Raw genomic sequence first — 24,462 nt, forward strand, 5'->3', positions numbered from 1 at the left:
AGCCACCGTGCTAATTGCCGGGTGCAGCTAAAGCACAAATGAGGCTTCCTGTTTGTGGGCGAGCCAGGATTATTAATCTGAATCCGCTAAAACGGGGGTGACCTCGACAGAAATTACATTTACCACTCATTTAGAAATCGTTTGGATGGTTGGTGCAATCGGCGTGTCATCGACTTTTGTGTATGGGTAGCTCTGGAAATATGAGGAGGAGAAGGTGAAGTGGTGGGAGGCTGATGGAGGAGGGCTGCAACACCGACTGGGGGGGGGGGGGGGGGGGCGGTCAGTTGAAAGAGTGTCTGGAGGCTTCCTGCAGGCAAGTGTCGAAACCAGGGTGTGAATAATTGAAAAGGGACGGAGACCCAGATACTGAGAGAGGAGATTGGGGGCTAACAGAATGTGGATAGGAGGACCCGGTCAGCCATTCCCCATTTCCTTTTTGGGATTATTGTTGTTTGAATGGATCAGATTAAATTCCTATTACGTATTTACTCCAGACGGCCGAGATCAACTCCATCAACCTCCTGTCCCCCCTGTCTGCCACGCTGCTCCACTGTCTACACAATTTTTTATCACCTCAGGAGGGGCTTTTTCTGATTTGCCACTGGGATTTATACAATTCTCATATAAGGGATAAAAAAACAGGAGGAAAAAGAGAGACGGATCAAGATTTGAGCTGGCATACATTAAAATATGCTGGATTCTCCGAATGGGAAGGAAGAGCATTGTCATCCATAATATGGATGTATTAAAAGCCCCCTCCAGTTGAGGCTTGACAGGAGGAGAACAAATGATGATGGTTGCTGTGGAAACTCCCAATATTTCTCCACATGCTTTTACAAAGTACAAGAATTGAGTTTTAGGTAAAAAAAAAAGAGCACTATAATTTGGGATGAAACCTAATTAAACTCCTGCACTGGCCTTTGTTAACACCATTTAGGGACTAATAGAAGATGAGTTAATGAACATCTGCTTTCCTTGATTTCCCCATTGTAACAGCCCTGTTACTGTTCCAGAGCTGTCGCACCACATTTGCATCATAACTCCCCCCATTGTTTATGATGATACAGGTTAGCGTTTAAAACTGCAGTTCAGTATTTTCCGACTCTTTTTCATATAACGTGTCTTCGTCTGTCCTTGTCAGACTGCCCTGCTTTTCTTTTTCTTTCTTCACGCTCATAAATATTCAAGCGCAACATCAAATGGGAGCAAAAGTCACAAATATTGTGAGATATTGCCTGTTTGTTGGCTGACACAAGAAAAAATCTGCTGTTTTCTGCCGTGAGTTTCCTATAGAATTGGATCTTAAATGCCGGGTTTTGGTATTTTGTGATGTAGCTGGAGTGCAGCAGAGGAGTAAAGCTGTCAGCTGCCTGTTCTGAATGCCAAACTACTCTATCTATTGAAAGAGTCAAGATTGCAGCTATTTTCCTCTCAGTTCACTGACTAAAGACAGCTTTTTCCCCTTTGACAAAAATAGCTATTTAAGATTTAAAGAAAACTCCTCACTGAGTCAGGAACTGCGTACATCTCCTTTCAATGTTTAAAGGAAAATGACAGAGTTATTGTTTAATCAATCCCATTTTTTGATGATTCAATGCACATCTGCAGCCTCAGAGAGGCGAGTAAAGCATTAATATACATGATCCGTCCGCACCAAACGTGTTGTTTGCAGGAGCGGACATTTGAGAGCCCGTCAGCTCCCTGTAACAGAGCTAAGAAAGCACATCTTTCAGTGCAGGCTAAATGCCAGCAGTTCAGATCAAACACAAGTCTGATCAATTACACAGAGAACCTTTGAACCGGTAAATGTCACCCGGAGACTTATATCCTGCGGGGCTGAGAACAGGGCGTGAAGGCGCGGTATTAATGTGACAGAGGAGGGATGGAGGGAGAAAACGTACATTTATTCAAGTCGACCCACCGATCTATCTGTGACACGCACCCGTGCAGGGACTGTGGAGGGGTGCAGCCGCCGCCTTTATCACGCGACGGCAGTGACAGATCTGGTCTCTCTTTTAACATTCTCCTAATTGCTTCCCCAACAAAGGCGACATTATGTAAAAAATAAATAGATGGGGGAAGAATCGTGGGGGAAGAACGCTTTGAAATGCAAAGGTGTGTCACACAAAGGCGTCTGTGTGTTTTTGTCATGCTTCATTGTGAGAGGCCCCGGATGATTGACTTGCTTTAGCCGTCCGAGGAGCGTTGGCATTTCCATGCACTTGTGCAAAGATGGATACTTTGCTAATGAACCGCCGCCGTCCACGTGGCACGGACGCCTTTAGGACCATGTGGCGGTTGTGTCGGCTAATGCGAGTCGGTGTCAACCTTTAACGTGAACACCTGGTTGAAAATTCGATGTGTTTCTGTGCTCCCTCCTGGAGGAACAGGTGCGTGATACATGCTGGCCACTCATGGACAACGGGAACATTTTCACCCAGGATGCCGCTTTGGCTTTTTGTTTGGCGTTGTAGAATGTTTATTAACCGTTTAACATTAAAAATCTCAAAAACGAAAATCACACACATAGTTGCGTGTGTTAACTAAAGCAGCACTGCTCCGTGGGATTAAATAAGAATGTTGGGTTTGGAATCAAAGCTGGCTGACTGTTTGTTTTGGGATTAGAACCCTACTGGTCTTAGTGGTCGCTCCCCCTGACATGAAGGTCATTGGTTAATGCAGTCGGCAATCCTGCTCCATAAAGCGAGCTGTTGCTCCTGCTGTGCATGTGAATGTGCATATATGGTTCTTCCTACCTGGCACATGCAGGTTAGGCTCCAGCACCCTCCCTACGGCTTGGAAAAGGATATAATGTTAAAAAATAAATAAAAAATGCAAGTATCTGTGTAAGAAGAACTCTGGGAACTGCTGAAACAACATGACCAGATTCCATCCTGGGTCCATACCCAGCAGTTCTGGGTATGTCGACACATTTCCTCCTTGTCTGCAGGAGAAAAGCAGCCACTCGGGGTTTCCACGTCCACCCTCACACATATTGGGTTGGCATTTGTCAAGGGTGCGTCCAAGTGATAGGGCTGCTGGGATGGCTGTTACAACAACACAGGGATGGAGAGGTTTCCTGGTGGACCAACATCAGCTTCCTGATGAATGGCATGGATTGTGAGTGTGTGTCTGCAGTGCAGAGTCCAGGGCCTTCAGCTGTGTTTGTGGATTACAAAGCAATGAGGACCAGCAGGGGGAAGACGGAACAGACAGACTAGACGGCAGCTCTGGTACAGCCCAGGGCTCTACGCTGCTCTCCAGAGAGCTCTGATCAACTCATGAGGGGAGACAGCGTCTGGAGAAAAGTCCTCCATCCTGTGTGGTGAAAAGTCCCAATTTCTGCTGAAAATACAGGAAATGCTTCATCCCTTGAGGTAATCTAGGATGCTGGCTTAAACAGGGATACACCACAGCCAGCAGAGATGGCATTACATCACAGAGCTCTGCTGATCTGAGTCATTACCCATGTGTTGTTCACATCGCACCAGCTGTAAGATGCAACAGGAGAGTGTGAGCCTCCAACATGCCCTGCAGACATTTACGGAAAAAACACACACATGCATGTTTGGATTCTATATCTTTGTGAGGACCGCCAAAGCATTTCCCAGCCTCCTACGCCAACTCTAACCCCATCACAACTAAATGCCTGACCCTACCCAAAAACCCTCAGACCCTTGATGTCGTGCACAGCCGCAATGTCCTCACTTTGTAGGTGAAATGCGTTTCCTGCTCTTCACCACAGGACATGTACGCGAGCAAAAGGCTTCATGAGCAAAAGATTCATTTTCATGTATAGCAGCGCGGATGGGTGAGTCTGCAGGCCGCCCCGAGCGCTGATGCGCGCCTACAGTACGTTTCAGACAAGTTTTCGCTCGACGGATCTGCTGCAACATTTAGAAGCAGCCCGGGAAAATGTAATGAGGTAAAGTGTCACAACAACCCACGTAGCTCTGCTAGGCTTCAGTTCTGACAGCCTGCTTCTGCTCACAGATGTCCGTGCTCGTGTGTGTGTTTATGCACTGTGTCGAGTGTCTATTTTTCCTTGAATGACACCGGTGGGTTAGATATTGATGGCGAAGGCTGAAGCACGCAGCCATAGTGACATCCCGCTCTGGTCCCCGATGTGAAATGCACAACAGGCAGACAATTGTCAGGAATTTGGCAGCTTTGGGGCTTTTGTAGGACATCTCCTGTCAGGGTTGCAACCAAAAAAAACCAAAACCCAAACTAGTTTTAGCAGCGGCCTTTCTAAGAGCAGCAAACGGTTTCTTGCAGTCAAACAGTCACAGTCAGAAGAGGAAGCATAAAACTCCTGAACAATTCAAGACGTTCATATATCATGAATAACAACCTGGCGACCTTGGCCATTACTCAAAATTATAATTAAAGAGACCCTGAATAGATTTTTAACAGTATCTTTTATCAATCTGCTCCTGTGGATGAGAAGCTTTAGCTTAGTGGTAAAGCTGCCTGCAAATCTGGCGCCATCAGACTTGGATTCTTTGGGCATTCATTTCTTACAGACATCAAATAGTGCTGGACAATCTAATATGAGCTTTAATAAGTTAGTCCACCTGGTTTTTGTACTGAGCTTGTTGGTTTCAATGCAGACTTTAAGATTATTTTTACCTTTCCGCTCCTCCACCATGACCACCTCCACATTTCTCTTCCTCCGTGTCATTGCCCTCCATCCTTTTTTATATATTCGTCACCTTCCAGTCTCAGCACCTCTAATTTTCCTTCCATTTCCCCGGAGAGCTCTAAAAACCTTGATCTCGCACGGCCCTGTGGTTATTTTCCGTTGAGTCAGAGGGTTTTCACACGTCCCTTCTGGGCTCTTGAGGTACGCGGAGGCTGTATCCCTGTAGGCCGGCTGGAGCTTTGGCCTGAAACCTTTATCTTCCAGAGACACCCAGGCTGGGACCGTTTAGCACGCCTCAACAGAGCTCTTAAACTGACAGATTATTCTATCACCTTTCACTGCATCTCCTCCCATTCACTTTTACATGCCTTACTTTTTCCACCGCTTTTTCCCATCCTTCATTCAGTTTCACTTCCCAGTCCTCCCTTTTTATCTTTCCCCTCTACTTTTCCATCATCCCTCAAAATTAGTTACCTTCTTACAATAAAAAAAAAAAAAATAGCCGTAATACCTTTACCGTTAAAGTAGAGCAGTTCCCAAGAGGATTGGATGACAGGCTATTCTCTGCTTCCTGTTACTATTCCTGATGTACTTCAAGAGGGAAGAGTTGAATGGAATTAACTATAAGACTGTCAGACTCAATTAATCAGTGACAGAGAAATTATATAAGGTCTCCTGTTTGAACGGAAAGAGCCGGAATGTTGGTTCTACAGCTGACAGAATGAGGCTCGTGCAACAATCAACTGGCCCCCGTTGAATCTTTTTTCCTGTTTTGAGACGCGCTCAAGTCCAATGAAGGACCATTTCTTCCCTCCACGTCGCGCTCGGCTGCTAAAGCCCAACATTGGTCGACTTATTTTGTCCGAGGTTATATCGACCGAGCAGAAAAAACACCGAGCCTTTATAAATGTATGCAAAATGATGTCCATAAGAAATGATAAAAACTCGATGGCGTTTGTGAAACAAATGCAAATTTAATGTCATTTGGGAAAAGGAGTACAAAAAGATCAACGAATGGTGAGTTTTTTATCTTGAGCCAAATAAGCGCCGTGTGGTTGGCACCTCCGCTCTAATGAATATGCAGAGCGGAGCGGTGCACAGCACAGGCAGGACCATGCAAATGAACTCATTTAACGTGCACAGTGTGGTTGATCATGCCTGAAAGCATCTCGTAAATGTATCTGTAGGAAATATATCGGAACTGCAGGTGCACAGACGTATGGGGGAGCACAGGGGATGAAAGAATGAGCACTTTTGTACTCGTGTTTTACAATATTTTGGGGGAAAGAAGAGAAAGGACATCCTCTCTCAGCAATTTCACTTTGGGACTCGAGAGTCGTGTTCAGCAGAAATGATTTCAAACGCTTCACTTGCATTCAAAGCAAGTGAAGTCATTCATCCTTCTTCCTGTGATTGGTGTCATTGTGCGTTTATGTTTGATTCTTTTCTCTTCAAAATGTGCTTATTTATGTTTGAAACCGCAGATTTTCCTGGGGGAATTGTCAGTGTTGTTGAACCTGTGCTGCTCTCTGCATCACTCTGCAGAGCGACACGCGTCATCTAGGCTGGGAAAAGCTTGTCAGCCAGGTCATGCGTGTGCTTAGTGCTGCACGAAGCTCACACTCTCAGTAGGTTCACGTGTTGAATGAGAAGCTCGCGCTGACCCTGTTTGTTGACGATCGGCTCTAAGGTGTTTTGTGTTTATGGGCTGCTGCCTGAGTATCACCGGAAAGCCGATAAAGCCATTCTCCTCTGCACACCACCCTCTGTCTTCTGTCTTCATGAGAACTCAATCTGCCCCGCTTTCTACGTGGCCAGCCTTCCGCTTCCCCTCCTCCTCCAGAGTCACAAATGCGTGTCAGGCGCACACGTGCATATTATAATTCACTGAATGTACCCGACACTGGTGCTGACAACTAAATTACAAAGAAGAGGAGTAAAGACAAGGCAATTCAACAACTCAAAATGGCATTGGAGGTGTGTGTGTGTGTGTGTGTGTGTGTGTGTGTACGAGAGAGGGAAAAAAGAGGGGGGGAATGAAAAAGATAAAGAGGTAAGTCCTTGCAACTTTGCCAACACCTCATTAATCTGCAGGCATGTTTATGCCAATGAGGTACAATACACACACACACACACACACACACACACACACACACACGCACACACACATACACACACACACACACACACACACACACACACACACACACACACACACACACACACCACCCTGCCGTTCATTATCATTCATTCTGCAGCCTGTGTGCCCTTTGTTTCTCATTGTCTCAGGTGAATTTGTAGACAGAAATTGAGTTCTCTACTGAAAAGAAAAACCCAAAAGGTACGCGGCCCATTCGTGTGCTGATGTGCACACTCACACGCACGACTGCAGGTGGCCGGGAATGTGTCTGAGATTTATTATGTGCTTGACAAGTGTGCATTGGCCGCTCCTGTGTGATCTCGGGCCTCTTGACTGTTGGTGTGTAACGTCATATCCACTGTGGATGTGTAGCATTCCGAGTCACATGCTGCTCCAATCAAGCACCCCTGATGGCGTTGGGGTGGTCTGGAGGGTATGGCCAATCATGATGCTGATTGAGGAACCCAGCAGAGTGGATGAATTAATGAGGCATGTCGATAGAGGCTGAGCCAGCCAATCGTAGCGCTCTCAGAGCTCCTCAGCTGTCACAGGCTGTGACAAACTGCTGGTCATCAATCACGCGAGAGACAGATAGCCGCCGTCGCACCCAGGCTCATACACGCTTCATTGGAGCGACTGTGCTGAGTCACACAGTGCGGTATAACCGTCCCAGCGCTTTGTCTGATTAACAGCGACATTGTTCAATCAGAAATTATGGCTGCTTTATTCAGGACGGGAATGTCTCTTTAAAGCGCAGAGCTAAGCTAAAAGCCTGCTAACCGCAGCTCTGAGCCACTTCACAGACATCCAACCACTGGATTGAGGACCCTCACGCCTGGGGAAACAGATACTGTTGATGTTCATCACTCTTTACTAAAGCAAGCGGAGCTTTTTTTTATTATTCCGAGAATATCCAGAATGTCCATTTTCCAGATTCAGCCGTCCATTTTTGACGCGCGCCTTTATTGAGCAACCTGACTGACGAAAAACGTCTTTTTCTAATTGCACATCCTTTTCACCCCCCGGCAGGAGAAGGAGAAAGCCAAGAGAGAGCAGTGAAACTCAGCAACGTATTGACTCAACGGCCAGAATTTGGAGGATTTGGAGCCAACCACATAAATCCATCCCATCATTATTGAATGAATAGAATATCCTGAGGGGAGCAAGCAATGGTCCGCCCATCTGTCTTCCTCAGTATAACCTTGCAGATTACTGAAAATACATTGGAAACCTTTCTTCACCCCCCTCTTAAGCCTTTTGGTTATAACTCAACTCAATCTTACACAATCGCCCCTCGTCGATGCGGAGGCCCATTTCACTTCGTTTCACCGCCTCGCTTCACTTCAAAGCCCAGATATTTCTCCTCTGCTGACACCTGCCCATGAACACCTACCATGTAAGACCCAATATCCTTAGCTGCAGCCCAGTCTTCCAGTCCTCTTTGACCTCATCGCTCAGATCTGTGGACATACCGGTAAGGTAATATGGGGGCAGTGATATTAATAGCCTCAACTTCATGAATGTTTAAAGCTCAATCGTGCGAGCTGGTATGAAAGCAGCGGGTCTCAGAGGATGAATTAGTTAATACCCGAGCCCAGCGGGTGGGGGGGCTTCTCTCGGACCTTTCAAAACAGGAGTCATGCATTAGCGCCTCGTACAGTCCTGGACACGCGGGGTTGACGTGGCACGTCAGACAGATGCTCGTGGGCGGAGAGTTACAAAGGCGGGAAAATAGGTGAAAAAGGAATTCATTTTTGTGCACACTCATGTGGGGATACTTGGTGACTGGAGTGTGCACAGGTGAATGAGCGCATGAGCATGAATACGTTTCATTTTATGCATGAGTACAGAGATAGTTCCCTGTGAGTAATTGTGTTGGCCTCTGACAGGAAATACAGAGAGGGGGAGCGAGAGAATGGAGTGTGAGGACAGAAGTATGGCAGGAAATGAAATGTGCTATTTGGGAGAAATACTGGAGTGAGGGGGGGGGGCTATGGGCTTGTTTTCCTCCCAATCTCTGCACTGCGGAGCAATTTCAATACAGGGCTATAAGGCCTGTCTCCAGAAAGAGCAGGAGGGCGGAGAAAAATTGGGTGCATGAGTGATAGACATGGTAAATTATGAAGAGAGGAGGAGAGGTGTGTGTGTGTGTGTGTGGGGGGGGGGGGGGTGCAGTAGTGACAAGGGTGAGGGTGTAAAGATGGAGCGAGCGTGGGAAGGGAAATGCTTGATTCTCAAAAAGGTGGAGGGAGAAAAACACGGTGTGGCGCTCAGATCTAATCGGCATGGCTGGAGACGGAGCCGAAGTGCACGGCTAAGTGAGGAAGAAAGGAAGGACGGCTGGAAAAGCTTTTTGGCTCCTGCAGAGCGGAACAAGAGGATATTGCCATGCGCAGCTGGGGGACGTTTCTGTTCAACTTATTTCTTTAAAACGGATCTGAGCGTTCTTCGAACCTCCCTTGAGCGTCCACATAATTCCGACTCGATTGTCTGAGCAGAAAAAAAAAAAAAAACACATGTTCCCTTTTGCCAAAGCACAGCTTCATCAGCTATCTAATGTGTCTGATGTAAAGGGCCTTGAACGCATCACTGCAGGCACCCGTCTCTGCGTGTTCACTGCTAAATCCAGATGAAAAAGCCTCTCCGCACAAAATCATTTACCTGCCGTCTATCTTCCTTCCCCCTGACTGACTGACTGCCTGATTGAGGTCTTTCGGGAGAACAAACATCGCTCGGCTGAAAATAATTTCTCTGACTCCTGCTCCTGTTGGAATCTCAGTGATCTGTCGACCCGTGTTTAGCGATAGACACAGACGGGTTAATGTGTTTCCTCCACACATCTGAATTAGACGGCAGGAGGAGCGGCGGCTCGTAAAAGGGAACCGTTTCTCAGGATGAAACAGAGTAAAATGTGGATGTAGGAAAAGCTGACCTCAAACTGCCGACGACTCACCTCTCAATTTGGGACATCTTGATTCAACCACCGGGTTCAAAGAAAACTAATTTAAAACAACAACGTTTGTCCAGATAGTGAAAGATGGATGATGGTCAACACAGAAACAGCTCAAAAAGGGGAAGCAGGAGGCAAAGAGGCAACTTTCCTCCGCGCCCACGTCACTGGAACCTTAAATGCTCCAACTCTGGCTGTCTGACTTTCAATTTGCATGATTGCCTGAGTGAAAGGGGGGCAATGTGGTCATAATCATCTGGCTTTTAAGTGCACAGCAGGTGCTGGAATTAAACGACAGAAGAAACGTAATAAAAAGAACAAAACACGTATATATGATATGGAGGGTTTTAAAAAGAAAGGCTGTCAGGTAAAGTTAAGAAATAAAGATAATCAAGAAAAATGGAAGTCATAAGAATGAAAGAGGAAATTTGCATCCACCCCAAAATGTCTTGTTCTGTCTTTTCTGTTTCCCGCGACTGAGGAATAAATCATCTGTGCTTTCACACAGTTGGAGCTCCATCCTAATGCGCTCCTGAGTGGGCTGTTAGAGCTGAATTAGTTTGTAAAATCTGATGAATGTTCTGGAAGATGCGTCGCACAATCTGCTTGAGTGTTTCGCAGCTTGATTGATCTGCAGTCCACTTAAAGGTTGTGAACACCCACGGTGGTGATTGCATTTACGCTTCCATTCGGGGCAAAGATGGATGGAATGATGCTGGGAATTACTGCCAGGAAGAAAAGCACTGTAGACTAAAGTGTGACCCACACGCTGAGAGTGTTTAGCATTTCCAAACCTGCAAACCTTGTTGGGAGCAACGGCTAACAGGAAAGCAAGTGTCAAGATGACCACCGTGAACACCTTGAATGCCTTCATAACCAAATCAGTTTCATTTTGACGTTTAGGTCCTTTGGTGACTTTTGTAGCTAGTCTGTAATGTAGAGTCATATAAATGACTAAGTGGCTGTGGGTTGGAGCTTGAAAACCCGCTGCTAAAGTGCTGCCTTTTACGATAATATTCCATGAAAGCGGGGTGATGGACACGTTTATATGTTCAAATTCCCACTTTGAGGTCTTTCTTAAGCGGTGGGCTGTTGTTAAATATGAAAAGGGAAAAGGGAAGAGTGCAGTGAGGCCCAAACATCGTTGCTTTGACAGCAGTGAAAGAGTGTTTCCTTTGGCGAACTGAAACGGAACTAATTTTGATGCAAAGAAAATTTAAATATTTAATTTTATCCAGGCAGAAGCACATCCCTCTAAAACAGCCGTCCCTTTGTCTCTGTCACCGTTAAAAATATACTGTACTTTTCCATCAGTCTATTCCAAAAAGTCCCCATCCAGCAGGATTCTGAGCCACACAAACCACAGTGCTCGAAAATGTTTTAAATTCATCGTAGCTGAGGAAGAAAAGACATTATTTCCCAGATCTCATTAATCGGGAGACAGACAAGCCACCGGTGTCATGTCTCAGTGTCCATGTCTCCACACCGAAAGACCATAAAAGCACCAGGAAATCGGGTGAAGGGGAAGACTGTGAAGATGGAGATCCATCCACTGTGCGAGCACTCTTTATCCCCCCCAATCCTCATAAATATTGACTAAAGACCCACAGTAGAAACACAGGCCATCAATTATGCAGCTCCCTAAAACGCTTCTTCCAAAATAATTGCAGCTTCAGGCCAAGTCCTGGAAACAGGCTGCAAGGAGCCGCAACTGTGGAGCCTGGGTCACATTCTTGAATAAACACCCATCTCACACAATAAGCAGAAGCACTGCGGGATTTTATTGTTTCTTCGGCCTCAGAGCGGAACTGAGGGAGAAAAGAATTAGGCTGCAGTCGAACGGTCAAACAATAGTGATGAATGGAGGAAAATACGACTTGATTAGGTGGGAAAAGCAACACAATGAATGAAGTCGTGCTTCCTGCGGAACGGTACAGCGGCCTAGCGTTAGCAGTCATAGGCAATTAACCCTCCTGCCTCTCGGTCACAATTAATATCCAAAACATCCGATATGCAGCTGTTTAGCTAGCTAATCACCAGCGCTAAACTTTAGCAACACAGAGAAAAGCAATTACACACTCCTGAGAGGAGGGTGCCCAAGGAAAGAGCTGAGGCATAATCAGTAAATAACAAATATTTTATGAAAGTGCTTTTCTCCCAGCGCTCAGCCCCAAAAGCCGTCATTTGTTCCTATCGCTGCTAAAGAACCATTAGGTTTGCTTTCACTTATCCTCGCCAGCCCAGACGCAATCGACTGCAACAAATCTTTACAAACGATGTGATGTGTGTAATCCATGCAGTTAGCATGCATTGGTCATGAGTGATTGATCCAGTAGCGCTTGGTGATTGATCTCCTGTCTCATTAATGCAAAGACAAACCTGGCTGTTGCATCATATGTACTGCAGGGTGTAAGCCTCGCAGTCTATTGACAATCAAATTTGTTTTTCATGACCTCTGCCCCCTAATCTATGACCTCTTTCCACGGGTAAATTCCCCTAACACCTTGACCCAGCTTGTAGCGGCTGCATGCGTGGAGTCCGAACACGGCCGACTTCAAAATGAGGAAAGAAGGGAAGCAAAAGGAAGTCACATTTTAGCATCTTCTGCCTACTTCCTGTTTATTCCACCCAAAGAGCCTGAGCCAAACAGGCAGAAAAGCTCCTCTTAGTTTGATGCGCGTTGGTGTGCTGGTGTTTTTCAGATAACTCTATCGAGAAGACAAGAACGCGCGCTGAATGCTGCCCGGCAGCGTCCCCTCCCTCGGCGCCGCCTTACGACACAGTGACAAGACGGCCTGCAGCTGTCCACCTCCGAGGGTTCCCCGCACTTTGCTGACCTGGCAGTGACTCACCGATCTCGCAGCTTTCTCCGGAGAAGCCCTGAGGACAGTAGCAGCTGTAGCCGTCACCTTCCTGCAGACAGCTGCCTCCGTGCAGACAGGGGTTAGTCTGGCATGGGTTCTTCTCCACTGCAAACACATACATGGGGGGGGGGGGGGAGGCTTTTAAATGTGTGATATCAGTCCATTATGGGAAAAAAAAGAAAAGCTCATGTTGATACACTAAAAAGGGAGATGAGTTTGAATCATGCCGCTTCATTTTCCATCCATTTGCTGCCGCCTGATGGAGATAGTGTTGGAGCTGACGCTCCTCACGCCCAGTCATGCATAACTGCACCTGTTTTTATGAAGGTAGTAAACACTTTAACACTGCCGGGCTCTAACTCCCGCTCTGTTTGGATGCAGGAGCGGTGGCGATATGGAGTTCTAATTATTGTTCTTATCTTAAGAAAGAGAATCTGATCAGGAGGGCTGGAACACAAGAAGGGAGTTGGATCAACTCTCTTGTTTTATGCTCCGGTCCGGATAGGATTGAAGCCTCTGACACCATTTCTCAGGCCATGCCTGCAGAGTCCCCTAATAACACCATGAGTGGGCGGAGGCAGAGAGTGTTTCCCCCTTCGAGTGTGTGGTTTTAAATGTTTGGACGACCCTGCGTCACGGCGGGTATGCAACAGGTATGTGCTCAGCATCCCGTGTAACATAATGATAAGCTCTTGCTGCTCCTCAGAGGCTGCTATTGATACACCGAGTGGTGAAGAGAAAGGAAACGCTGCCATTGAAATTGTACAAAAGTAATTTTCTGAATGAGAGAAACCATTAGGGACAGACTCCTTCCTTAAATCAACAGCAGAGCGATGAGAGAGAGAAGAAAAGACACCAGCAGACGTGCTTTGAAAACGTACCTTGCTTAAAGGTTAATGATGCACTGAGATGGCAAAGCTTGCGAGTACGGAGCAGCCCGTGACATGAAAAATAACCCTAAAAAAGCTCTGGTCAATGAGCCGTGGTTGGGTCTAAAATGTCAGGTAATGGAGGAGAGAAAATGGAGAGGATAGGTGATGCAAAAGGTTCAATCATCCATCCATCCATCCATTAGAAATAAACATATCGTTTAGGCTCGACGTTATCGACTTTAGGCATTTATCCTTTTGCCGCTATAATGAGAGCTTCAGGCTAACCGCTGCCCCGGGAACACCTGCAGGACTTCATATTCTCTGGTGTCTGACGGGAAAAATAGCTCTGAAAGGCACAAAATGCGTATTGATGTTGGTCTCCAGTCTCTAAATGTCAAACCCACTGCAGCACAAAAGCTCTGAAGATGATGAATCTTTGTTAGCGACAAAGATGCGCGAATGTGCTTTTAGTGCGTTTGCTAGTGCATCCTGATCACTGGGGATTGTGGGTAAAGCTACAGGAAAAGATCAAGAACAACAAATATTCTGTTAAAAATCAGTTTATGTTAAGCTAATGTTAAGCTAATGCACCGACTGTTCCCCGTGCGTTATGCCTGCCCACCCCAGCAGACGGAGCGTCACTTTAGCCGACTGGAAGCATCCTCATGAGAAACGCGTCGCCCATCTCAAAAGATCATGAACTTCTTACAGTTAGAGCAACGTTACCGATTCGGCTCTGAGCTAGCGGGTGAAAACTACGTGTTAAACGTCTTAAAATGTATAAAGCTAAGTGTTCTCTTTGTTTGTCTGTAAAATAACTAAAAGAACAGGAAGTATGACAGAATATGGGTATTTCTGTGATAGCTGTCGGGATAATATTTCTTATCCACGTGATTTGTGATCATCCACAAGCCTCCGTGTAAACAATACAGGCCCAAAAAGCTGGACGGCAGCAGAATAAGACAACAATCCGATGTGTGGACAAGTAGCAGCAACCTATCCCTCACACACAAGGCTGTGATCTCCACCATCTGCCCACCAACAACTCTTTACCTCCGTTCCTGCCGCGGCGTGTGTTTAGAGTGCACGTCAGTGAGACGGCAGTCGTGGATCATGTGGCCATGAGGGCATTTTATCCCAGGAAAGGCACGTTAAGGAAGGGGATGTTGAGGCTGGACGTGACTGGCTATGTGTTTAAACATTCATTTAACTGGATGACATTTTGTGGTTTTCTATAATTAGGATGTGTGCATCTGCAAACAGGCAATCCTAAAAATGAATATGCAAAGCGACACACAGATTAAAAATGAGAGAGAGAGAGAGAAAGAGAGCGAGCACATCTCAGGGGAAAGAGGGACTGAGAGGGCACAAATTAAAATTTAACAGAAGCACAAACATAAGTGTGTGTGTGTGTGTGTGTGTCTGTGTGTGTTTGAACGAGGGGGAGAAGAGGGAAATGTTATCGGAGGGACAGAGAGTCACAGGGGGAGCTATCATGCGTCCCCCTTCTCTTCATACTTGCTGTGAGCTTGTGATTAATTACACACTGATCTTTAAATAGGTCGATGCTTCCTATTGTCCTCCGTGTTGTTCTTTTTCCACGCATGAACCATTAGAAAGGAACGAAAGACATTTGGTGTCCGAAAGAAAGGAAGGCGGATTGGAGCGTGCAGGGGCTCAGCATTCAGGTTGGAACTCGGAAAATCGATAACACAAAAGTATTTGTACTTCGTTCCAGCTGATGCTGCCACAGCTCTTAACTTCAACCAAACACGCTGATGGGAGCGACGCTTGGCGGCTCTGTAGGGTCATCTCAAGATTTCCCTAAGCCTCTCTCTGGAGAGAGATTATCTTAACTTTGCGGCATATTTAGGAAGCTAGTCCCCGATGACAGCGCCATGCATACATGCAGGATTTGCTGTAGATCGGAGCATAAAAGAGGATTGAGATTTTAAAGTCTCGCATCAAAGTGGAGCCGTTTGCAAATTTCACATAATGGGATCCTGCAGAAAAAGCTTGTGCTGACAGAAGCACAGACCTGGATAAAAGCACGTCTCAAACACACACACTGGGATTTTCTATATGTGGACCTGCTTATTGCCGCCCTGGTTGCTGTGCCGGGACTCACTGAACCTCGTAATAGCTTGCCGAGACAGAGATCATGCCTTGGCCTGTTCAAGTGTTTCCCATCTACGAGCATGATAAGCTATCACCAGAGCCCAGCCAGAGCTGCTCCGTTAAAATTTAATGCTACAGTACGTCCCTAAAAGGTACAGAGTCACGCCGAGCAGTTACAACAGCAGGAATGGCCGCCCTAAACTGCAGGATGTGGGCTTGACTGGAAAACGGAGCCACTGTCATGACCGCCGCCGCTCAATGAGCTTGTAGTGTGAAATATTCAACTGGCTGCTAGCGTGGCAGCTACAGATAGCATATGTGTACCACAGAGCGAGAGAAGGTTTGTATAAAACATGACTGCAAGTGGCTCTGTTGGTGCTTAATGAGGGCTAGGGATGGGATAACTGAGGTCCAGCAACACCTGGAGCAAATTAAACAGCATCTCACATCATTATCTGAAGGAATGTTGCCATGGTTTCAGGGAAATGGATCATTTGTAGCCTTAAAAACTAGTTTGAAGCGTTTCAAGTGCCTCGGTGAGTGTGGCGTGGTGGAGTGTGCTGGTGGACAGGTGTAAAGTGAGTGGAAATGTCCTGTAACACGGCGCAGTGAGGCGAGGGCAAAAAGAGGAGTCGCAAATTGTGAGTAAATGCTACAACTGCTCTAGGCTTCCATTTATGCCAGCGCTCTGCAGGAGAGCGAAAGCAGGTCAGCCTGGAGGCTTCAGCCCCAGGAAGAGTGGAGGCATCAACCCTGCTTTCTAAAAACAGGCTCCAACCTGCAGCAGAGAAGCTCACAGAGAGCCCCAGACAATCGCATAATCCTCAAAAACTCATTTGGTTGTTTTCATACCTTGAAAGTAAATCAATGGAAAACTAAATCTGTATTATAAAGAATCTATTCCACGGCTGCCATATGGTTTATTAGTCTCGAATGACTCAAACAGATCAATCATTCTTTAGGTGTTGAGTCTCCAGACTTGAAATAAATCAATAAAATGATGTGAAGGCTTTTTTTTTTCATGACAAAAACCTTGTCTCACTGGTTGGATACCAGTGAGACACAGACTGATGCGTCAGACAACAGTGTTGCAATAATGATGATAGTTGTGGTTCTGGAGCACGTTTGTGCCTCAGAGTTTGGGATGAAACGATGATCCACCGATGTTGTAACGAGATCACCTTACACGAGGCCGGGCGAATGATTAAGTCGGACTTTATTTAACAGATGCCGGCCTATTCAGACACATCACGGGTTCGCACCCGATCGCTCAGCAGGTGATACCTGAAACCTGCTTCTCGATGGAGGTGAAACAAGCCCTCGCTCACACGCAGGAGTCAGGCCTCGCGCAGTTTCAGATGACTTCACGGCGATTGATTTACAGAGGTGAGGTTGGATGAGGACACGGCTGAGACAACTGAGGGACGGGAGGAATGAAGTAGAGATGGAGGCGGCACAGAGGTTGCGTTTATTCGTCAAGGCGACTATCGCCCTTTGAAGCAGACGGGGGCAGCGCCCTCAGTCTGCAGACTCGGGTAATCTAATGCGCTCCACCAGAATCTTGGGCTCTGTCAGCTTTTTAAATTGTTCATCGATAAAATGTTAAACCAACTCCACCCTCTATCAACGGGGATCCTGTAACGTCCCTCTGTGTGGACAGCATCCACAGCCCCTGCATGTGAAGAAGACGACGGATGCTCCAGCTTTTCTTTTCTTTCTTTGGAGCAGATGAAGTCACGTGACTAGCGCCGTGCGCTGGGCGTCCGTGAGGGTAAACGTAGCCTTCGGTCTGCCGTGCCTTCATTTCCGCAGGTCCTGCCGGGTCTCTAGACGCATTAGCAGGCAATCGCATGGATTCCTGGACCTGCTACAGAACCGCCGCGCCGACACACGGTGTGTGCAAATACCCGTGCACGCACGTGGCCCTCAGATCAGAGGTCTCCCAGAGTCCGTTCTCGGTGCTCAGGAGGTTCTGTTACACATGGGTGGATTTCAGAATGTCGGATTAGATTAAAATTTACTGTGAATTCATTACCACTCCTGTGTGTGTGTGTGTGTGTGTGTGTGTGTGTGTGTTTACACTGCATTGCCAGTGCCATATAAAGTTTGACCCATAATCCATTACAGTTATGCATAATTACTGAGCATTCTCCCATTAGCTAAGGATGGAATCAATTGAGCCAGGACTACCAGTCTTGGCAATAGATTGTGCTGTTCCAGGTTGTTATTTATTTACAAAGCACCTTTCTTAATTTACACTCGTGTCTTAATGCTGTAATCAATCCTGCACGCTTGAGTTACCCAAAATGAGTTACCCCCTCTAGCTTCACCAGCAGATCCCTGTGGATTTAGGCCTCTCACCCTCAGCAGGCTCTTCATCCACTCAGAGTTGAGATACTCTGCTCCAGCCAATCACGTGCACGACTCCTCTGTGTTGACCAGTAAAGTGCTGCAATGCTTCCACCGCCACCTCCACCACCTCCTCAACTCCGAGCCGGCCTTTTGACTGGCTCCAGTTCCCTCTCGTTATTCTGTTTCATTATTTAGTTTCTCATTATTTTTGCGAGCGCCTCAGATCTGCGCAATAAATCTACATTATTCACAACGTCTGCACTTAAAATTCTCTTTTTCTGATATTATTAGCCTCTTCTAACGTAACCACATACCCACATCCGTTAAATAACTTGGACTTCATATAAAGAATTTTCAGATGTTTGCAGCTACAGAAACAATTTTGCATGCAACGGCGTGCATGTGAAGTGCGTGCCACAAGCTTGCGGCTGGCTAGCCGGGACCTCCCAAGCTGGCTCAAAGCTGGACCAGCGAGGAGCAACATCCTGGCGATTCAACGCAGCCAAATTCAGCGACCCGGCGAGGAAGCGCCGCATCGATTATCGCACTTGTGGCGCCTCCTCTCGTCCTAAATAAATTGCATTATCCAGGCTGTCAGAATGGCAGGAACATAATCCATCCTGGCTTATCATCACAAGCACATTCCAACACCCCCTCCTTCAGTTTGGATTTGCTCATACTTCCAAATAAGAATATTGAATTACCCTATTTCCATCTTCTTCTTCTTTCGTACATTTTCACCGACACAAATGAAACCTAAACTCTGCAGAGGAGAAGGTCACCCTGTTAGTGAGGCGCCATGATTTATTTACACTGTGATTACCGAACATTGTTTCACGTCCAGTAATGGCTGCATGTATTAACGATGCATTTATGGAGGAATAATGTGCTTTGTGGTTCAGCAAAGGATGTATGCGATATAGACGTTGCTGCAGAGTTTAAACACGACAGCGAGAGGTCCAAATTCAGCAACACAAAGTTGCCATTGTTACTAAGACTGGTTCATGTTTTAACAATGGCTCCCCCTCCCACCTACAAACTGGTATAAGCCTTCTGTGTCCCTCCGGTGTGTGCGTCTCTTGGTGGGTTCAGACTGTCTGGTTCTGACATTTAGCCACTTTGCAGCTTAAAAGTTTTCCAGATCTAATACGTTGAGCTGCTTCAGCAGGGCGCTGACAGCCCGAGCGCTGATTTGTTTAAAGTTGCCGCCGAACTGCAGATTTTTGGCCTGGAAACGCCATTTCGCTAAATCCACACTGTCACCGAGGCAACGGGAAAACGATGGCGGGTACACGAGAGAAACTACACGTACCAACTCCCACAGAACGGAAGGAAAGTTTCCTGGACCGTTGCCTGTTTGCGTGGGCGTGGTTTAGCCTCCGAAGAGCTGTGATTGGCACAGCCGCTGACCAATGAGGCGATTAGCTGAGATTGGGCCTGAACCATCAGAAGCACAGCAATCTTGTCCAAACAGAGAGAAACTACTGAACCAGACCCCACTCCTGACCCAACCAAGGAGGCTAAAATGATGCTTCCTTTCCTTCCTCCCTTGCTGCAACAGACCTCTGGGTGTGTGTTAAAGGTCCCGCATGAACAGACCCCTTCCACCCTCTGCAGGGCGGGTGCGACATGATACGATACGACTGTCGCCGGGAGCCACCCTTCCACGCCGCCGCTCCTCTCAGCCGTCAAAACTGCTGAGCGTGAGAGAGACTGAAGGTTGTCAGACAGCTCCAACACTAGAATCCCAACTGGGTGCACTCATCCTCAGGACTGTTACTCTCATGTAGCCGCAACACCTCGGTTTGAAATGATGACTTTCACCGTTGTCCCCGACAGCAGGGGGTTGTATTCCTTATGGCGGGTGGTTGGCTCAGTGGATTGGGGGAAATATATTTTTAGTAACATTTTGCCGTTCAACAGGCACAACTATCTCAAACAAAGAGGAATCTGAATGCAGTAAACAATCTGTCAGGGTTAGACTCACACTGCTCTGCACAATGAATCCACAAGGATTATGTTCCTCCAGGCAGCACCCTGCCGATGGCCGTCTACGCTCCATCCTGCTATCTTCCGCCAATCTTTACTGCACAGAGGTGCTGCTGTTTGTTCTTTTATGAAATCCCAAGCCTCCACGCTGGAGCTGTATCTCACACTAAAATGGAGGCTAGCATCAATCTTTGAAGAAAAATCAAACCACAACACAGGCCCTCATATTGAAGATAAGGCGGCGTCCCAGCTGGTTAAATCCAGCAGATGATGACGCGTTTTAGTTTAAAGGAAAGTTTAATAGCAGATTCTTGCATTTTAATCCTTATTTCTTTAGGTTTAAATTTAAACTGTGGAAAAAATAAGCTATTGTTGGATTTCAGATTGCAAAAACACTTATAGGTGATAAAGGTATTTTTCTACCAAAGCAAATACCACCTTTTTAAAAAAAATAAAAATCAAAAAAATAATAAGGTGCATTCAGGGAAATAAAACACAATCTTAATATTCAGTTACCGGTACTGTGAGTTACTTATGTTCCTTTGGGCTGCTGCCCAACTCGTCTTTGGAGGACTGCGAGATGTGAAAAGATTCATAAAAACCTTGAAAAAAAAGCCTTTTTCTCCAATTCTGCCACCAGAGCCCATCAGGACATGCAGTCAATCATCTACCATAATGGGAGCTCTGGGTCATACAATGTGAAAAATAAAATACAGCAACTCGCGATGGGGCTCTGCGAGGCTGAATAATAACCACGTTTGGTTGCAGAGGTAAAGACGATAAAGCATTTTTATGACACCTAAAAAGCTCTTCTATGCTTTTTCATGGCTGCAGAATATTAAATCCATATTTGATGGCGCATTAGCCTGTTTATTCCAACGCAGTTTGCGTGTAGCTTAAACATTTTGCTGCAAAAACACATTCAATTTAACTGTGTATTTAGGTCTGCAACAAAGAAAATGCATATTAACGTGTTTATTTTAAGTTCTTTATTGTCCATATGTAAGATTTACGATGAAGCTTAAAGCAACAGTTAATTTTTTTTCATCTGAGAGGTCTAAGAAAAGCTTCACTCTTGGCCAGTCCTTCAAACTTCAGAATCCTGTTGGCACACACTTAATACCTCACCGAAGAACCCCCCAATTTCAACTCCAATACTCCACATGATAACAAGTGGATAAGTCTAAAGTGTGCGGAGCATCCATTTTAACCTGCAGTCATCCCTTTAATACCTGAGGCCACTGACCAGCCCAGCACCGCCCGTCCTCGTAAATAAAGTTAAATAAAGCGTCACACTTTAATTAGCCATGATGGGAAGTTGCCAATTTCATGCATAAACACCAAAACTGCCATTAAATGATGTTACATGTGGTAAGAGGTGCAGAGACTTTCTTGAAGAGCCTTCAACAACCTTCCTTCCTTCCTTCCTTAGATAGACAGTTCTTATTTGTGAAATTACTGCCAAGTAAAATTACATCTATAATCATTATTAACAGTCAGAGGAAAAGACTCACCACTGAATTTTCTCACCACAGACTACTTAAGGAAATTTTCAACTTGACTGCTTCATTATTCTTCTAGTTTAACGAGAGAGAGAGTGAGTGAGAGAGACATTCAGTCAGCATAGAGTGGTCCCTAACATCATTTCATCCCACACTATGATGGAAACCAGCGTCCCAAGGCCGTTCTTTAACAAGCCCCATTCATTCAAACAGCAGCGGCCGATAGCAACGGATTAAATTTAGTGTTTTATTTGAAAAATGGAGGAATTACACCACGAAAGGGAATAAAAAAGTGGAACTGGGTGACAGGAAAAAGGGGAGGAGGACAGTGGATTTGGTGGCGAATGGATTATAAAGAGGTGAGTCTTTTAAAAAGGCCCCAATGAGGTCTCTGCTTTGTATTGGAACACGGTGAAGTTGAAAAGGCTATCGAGACATTACGCCAGAAAGAGTAATAACAATGACACAATGGCAATAAAAGACTTAAAGTCATAGAGAGCAAGAAAAGTAAGCACTTGAGCGTAGAGAAAAGAATAAGATAAGACAATCAATAGAGCTCTGTATGCGGCACTGAAAATCTGCCCTCTTGTTCCCAAGAGACAATCCAAGGACTCGAACAATCTGGGGACAAGCTGAACATCTCTCCACAGAGCCCATGCTGATAACACGCCATCCCTGCCCACAGCTCCATTTATCTCCTTCCTAGCTGCTCTGTCCCACCAAATCTGAAGCCCTAATTTGGTTGAGGGCCACCTGCCGTGTTACTGATGCCACCAGCGGTCTGATCCATCCCGAGGACGGGGCCACAATAACCCACAACAGCTTCCTGTTTACTGCAGAGTCACACTTTGCTAATTTTCAAGTGCAAAAGCTGATAGTTACCTCTCATCACAGCTGGGCACTGCTGCACTGAACCATTCAGGGTGAATTTCTGTGCTTGCTGACGCCAAACCCGCTTGCTAACTTGTTTCCCCCCCATATATAGAAACTTCCATATCCCAGACTTGTTGGGGTCCAGGGTTCCGGGTCGTGTGTTTGTGTGGTTCTGTGTGTTTCTTCCTGCAGGGGGCGTGGAGGAGCCCATATTGGCAACAGCTGGCGCTGCAGGCAGGCGCACTGGTCGGCAATCTTCATCAGGCCCCCTATTTATGGAAGGAGCGCCTGTCCACCAGCGTCGGAGAGGTTTGGTGTTTAAAAAAAAAAAAAAGGGTATAAAATGAAATGTGTTTACTTTGTCAGAAGATTTGACAGTGAGGGATTAAGTCATATTCAGATGTGTGCTTGTATGTGATGGTGAGACATGTGGAAGGATTAAGAGGTTTACTCCTGAGAAAGCTTGGCTGCCAGCTCGTCCTCACATACTGTACAGTCATTTGTTAGGTGTGTGTGTACGCCCAACCATCTGTGTGGGTTTTTGCTGGAAGCCAGAAGGATGGGGAAGGCTGACGCGGCTGTGATAACGCGGTGGCTGAAAACTGGGAGGAAGTGAAGACACGTAGGATTGGAATGATGAGGGGAGGTTGTGGGAAACAGATGATGGGCTGTGTCTCAAAGGGTTGTTAGTGTGGTCCTCGATCCGTTCTCCCGTCTAGAGTATCATAGAGGACACGGAGACGCCCTTTACCTCCCACGTGTCCGTCTCTCTCAACGAGAAACCATTGCAGCAGTTTTTTTTAGTTTGAGTTTTTTGCAACTCAAAGCCAAAAAGAGGTCATCTCCAAGAAAGAACCTGATGCTTCTAATCACGACATCACTCATTCTTTTTTGATCTCACCAGGTTATAAAAGGCAGCAAAGAAATAACATTTTAGCCTTGTGTTTTATTTATTAATACGAAGAGCTGAAACATGACCTTGCTGCACCGTCAACGCTCAGCGAAAATCAAAGAATCAAAGACAGCCCATCTGTTCAGAGCCTTTTGATTCACGCGCTTTCCATTCTGAACCCACCGCTAACACGTTTTGCCATAAACTGAAGTATTTTACCCGAGCAACGTGCTGACATTTGAACCTCTTCATGAGTTATGACAGTTTTTGAAGTGTGTAAGGTTTGTTGGCATCTAGACATCAGGTGTATACATCTGTGCACAACTATAAACTCACTCCTTTCCATGGACTCATTACCAGTTCGGTGTTCCTACGTTTGGCACGATATGTATGAATTATCGTACTTCCTCAGCCTTCCCTTACATTTCTGCCCAATCACAGAATCCTTCTTCGAGGAGCGTTAATTGGCAACACTGACAGAAGTGTCTCTTTCTGAACTTACAGGAAGTGCTTCAATTCCTGTTTGTTTCTCCTGGCCTGCAATAGAAACATGGTGGAGCAACATTCTGGCACCAATGGAGAGGAGCCTACACACTGATCCCCTAAAGTGCCTTCTACACCCCGGCTCATTGCGTAGAAACTATAAGATGCTCTAAGCAGAGGATGAACAAGTGGCATTAATTTGGCAGAAGCCCGTTAAACAGACTGCAGCGGCTTTTGATGAACATTAAACATAATGGGAACACATCTTGGTTAAACGATTAGATCTCAGAAGAGAACGAGACGAGTGGCCCTAAGAAAACAATGTTTGTTATGTTAATTTGCTCTGGTTTTTCTGTCGCAGCAGCAGGTCCATTAACTATCAAAGGGGATCAATGTGAGTGGGATCAGGCAAAAAGCGCATAGCCTGCTATTATTGTGAGCGACAAGCTCAGGTAAGGGAGTAGCAGAGCCCGTGTCGGGCCGAGACAAAGAGCTGAGCGAACACGGACAAACTTGAAAATGAGGAGCCGCAGTCGATTACAAATCCCCTCTTGTAGTTTGTGTCTACATTGATTTGCTGGGGAAGAATATCTCTCCCTCCCTGCAGTTCACCTACCATTGCACTCACTGTGACCTGCTAATTACTTGCCACAACCTAGTTGGTCTCACCTCAGTGCGCCGCCTCGGTATGTGGAGCTATCCTATCTCTTTAGACTGACGTGGGAGGAAGAGAATGCGAAGGCAAAAAGGAAGAGGATTAAGAATGCATGGTGCACGTCAGA

The 24,462-nt window shown here is 46.1% G+C and overlaps 1 protein-coding gene across 2 annotated transcripts in view; it reads right to left on the reverse strand.

The window, feature by feature from the left end:
- The window catches only part of ncanb (neurocan b), a 94,830-nt gene that overhangs the window by 22,164 nt on the left and 48,204 nt on the right, over positions 1-24,462 (reverse strand). Inside the window, exon 10 of one of the 2 annotated variants that reach the window (XM_057038376.1) lies at positions 12,588-12,704. The exons of the other annotated variant lie outside the window; for it this stretch is intronic. Within the exon in view, the coding sequence (XP_056894356.1) occupies positions 12,588-12,704 (117 nt within the window). The remainder of the gene's footprint in view (positions 1-12,587; positions 12,705-24,462) is intronic. 2 annotated transcript variants of the gene reach the window in all.

The sequence above is a fragment of the Takifugu flavidus genome, chromosome 7, assembly GCF_003711565.1.
Source record: "Takifugu flavidus isolate HTHZ2018 chromosome 7, ASM371156v2, whole genome shotgun sequence".
Lineage (NCBI taxonomy): Eukaryota > Metazoa > Chordata > Actinopteri > Tetraodontiformes > Tetraodontidae > Takifugu > Takifugu flavidus.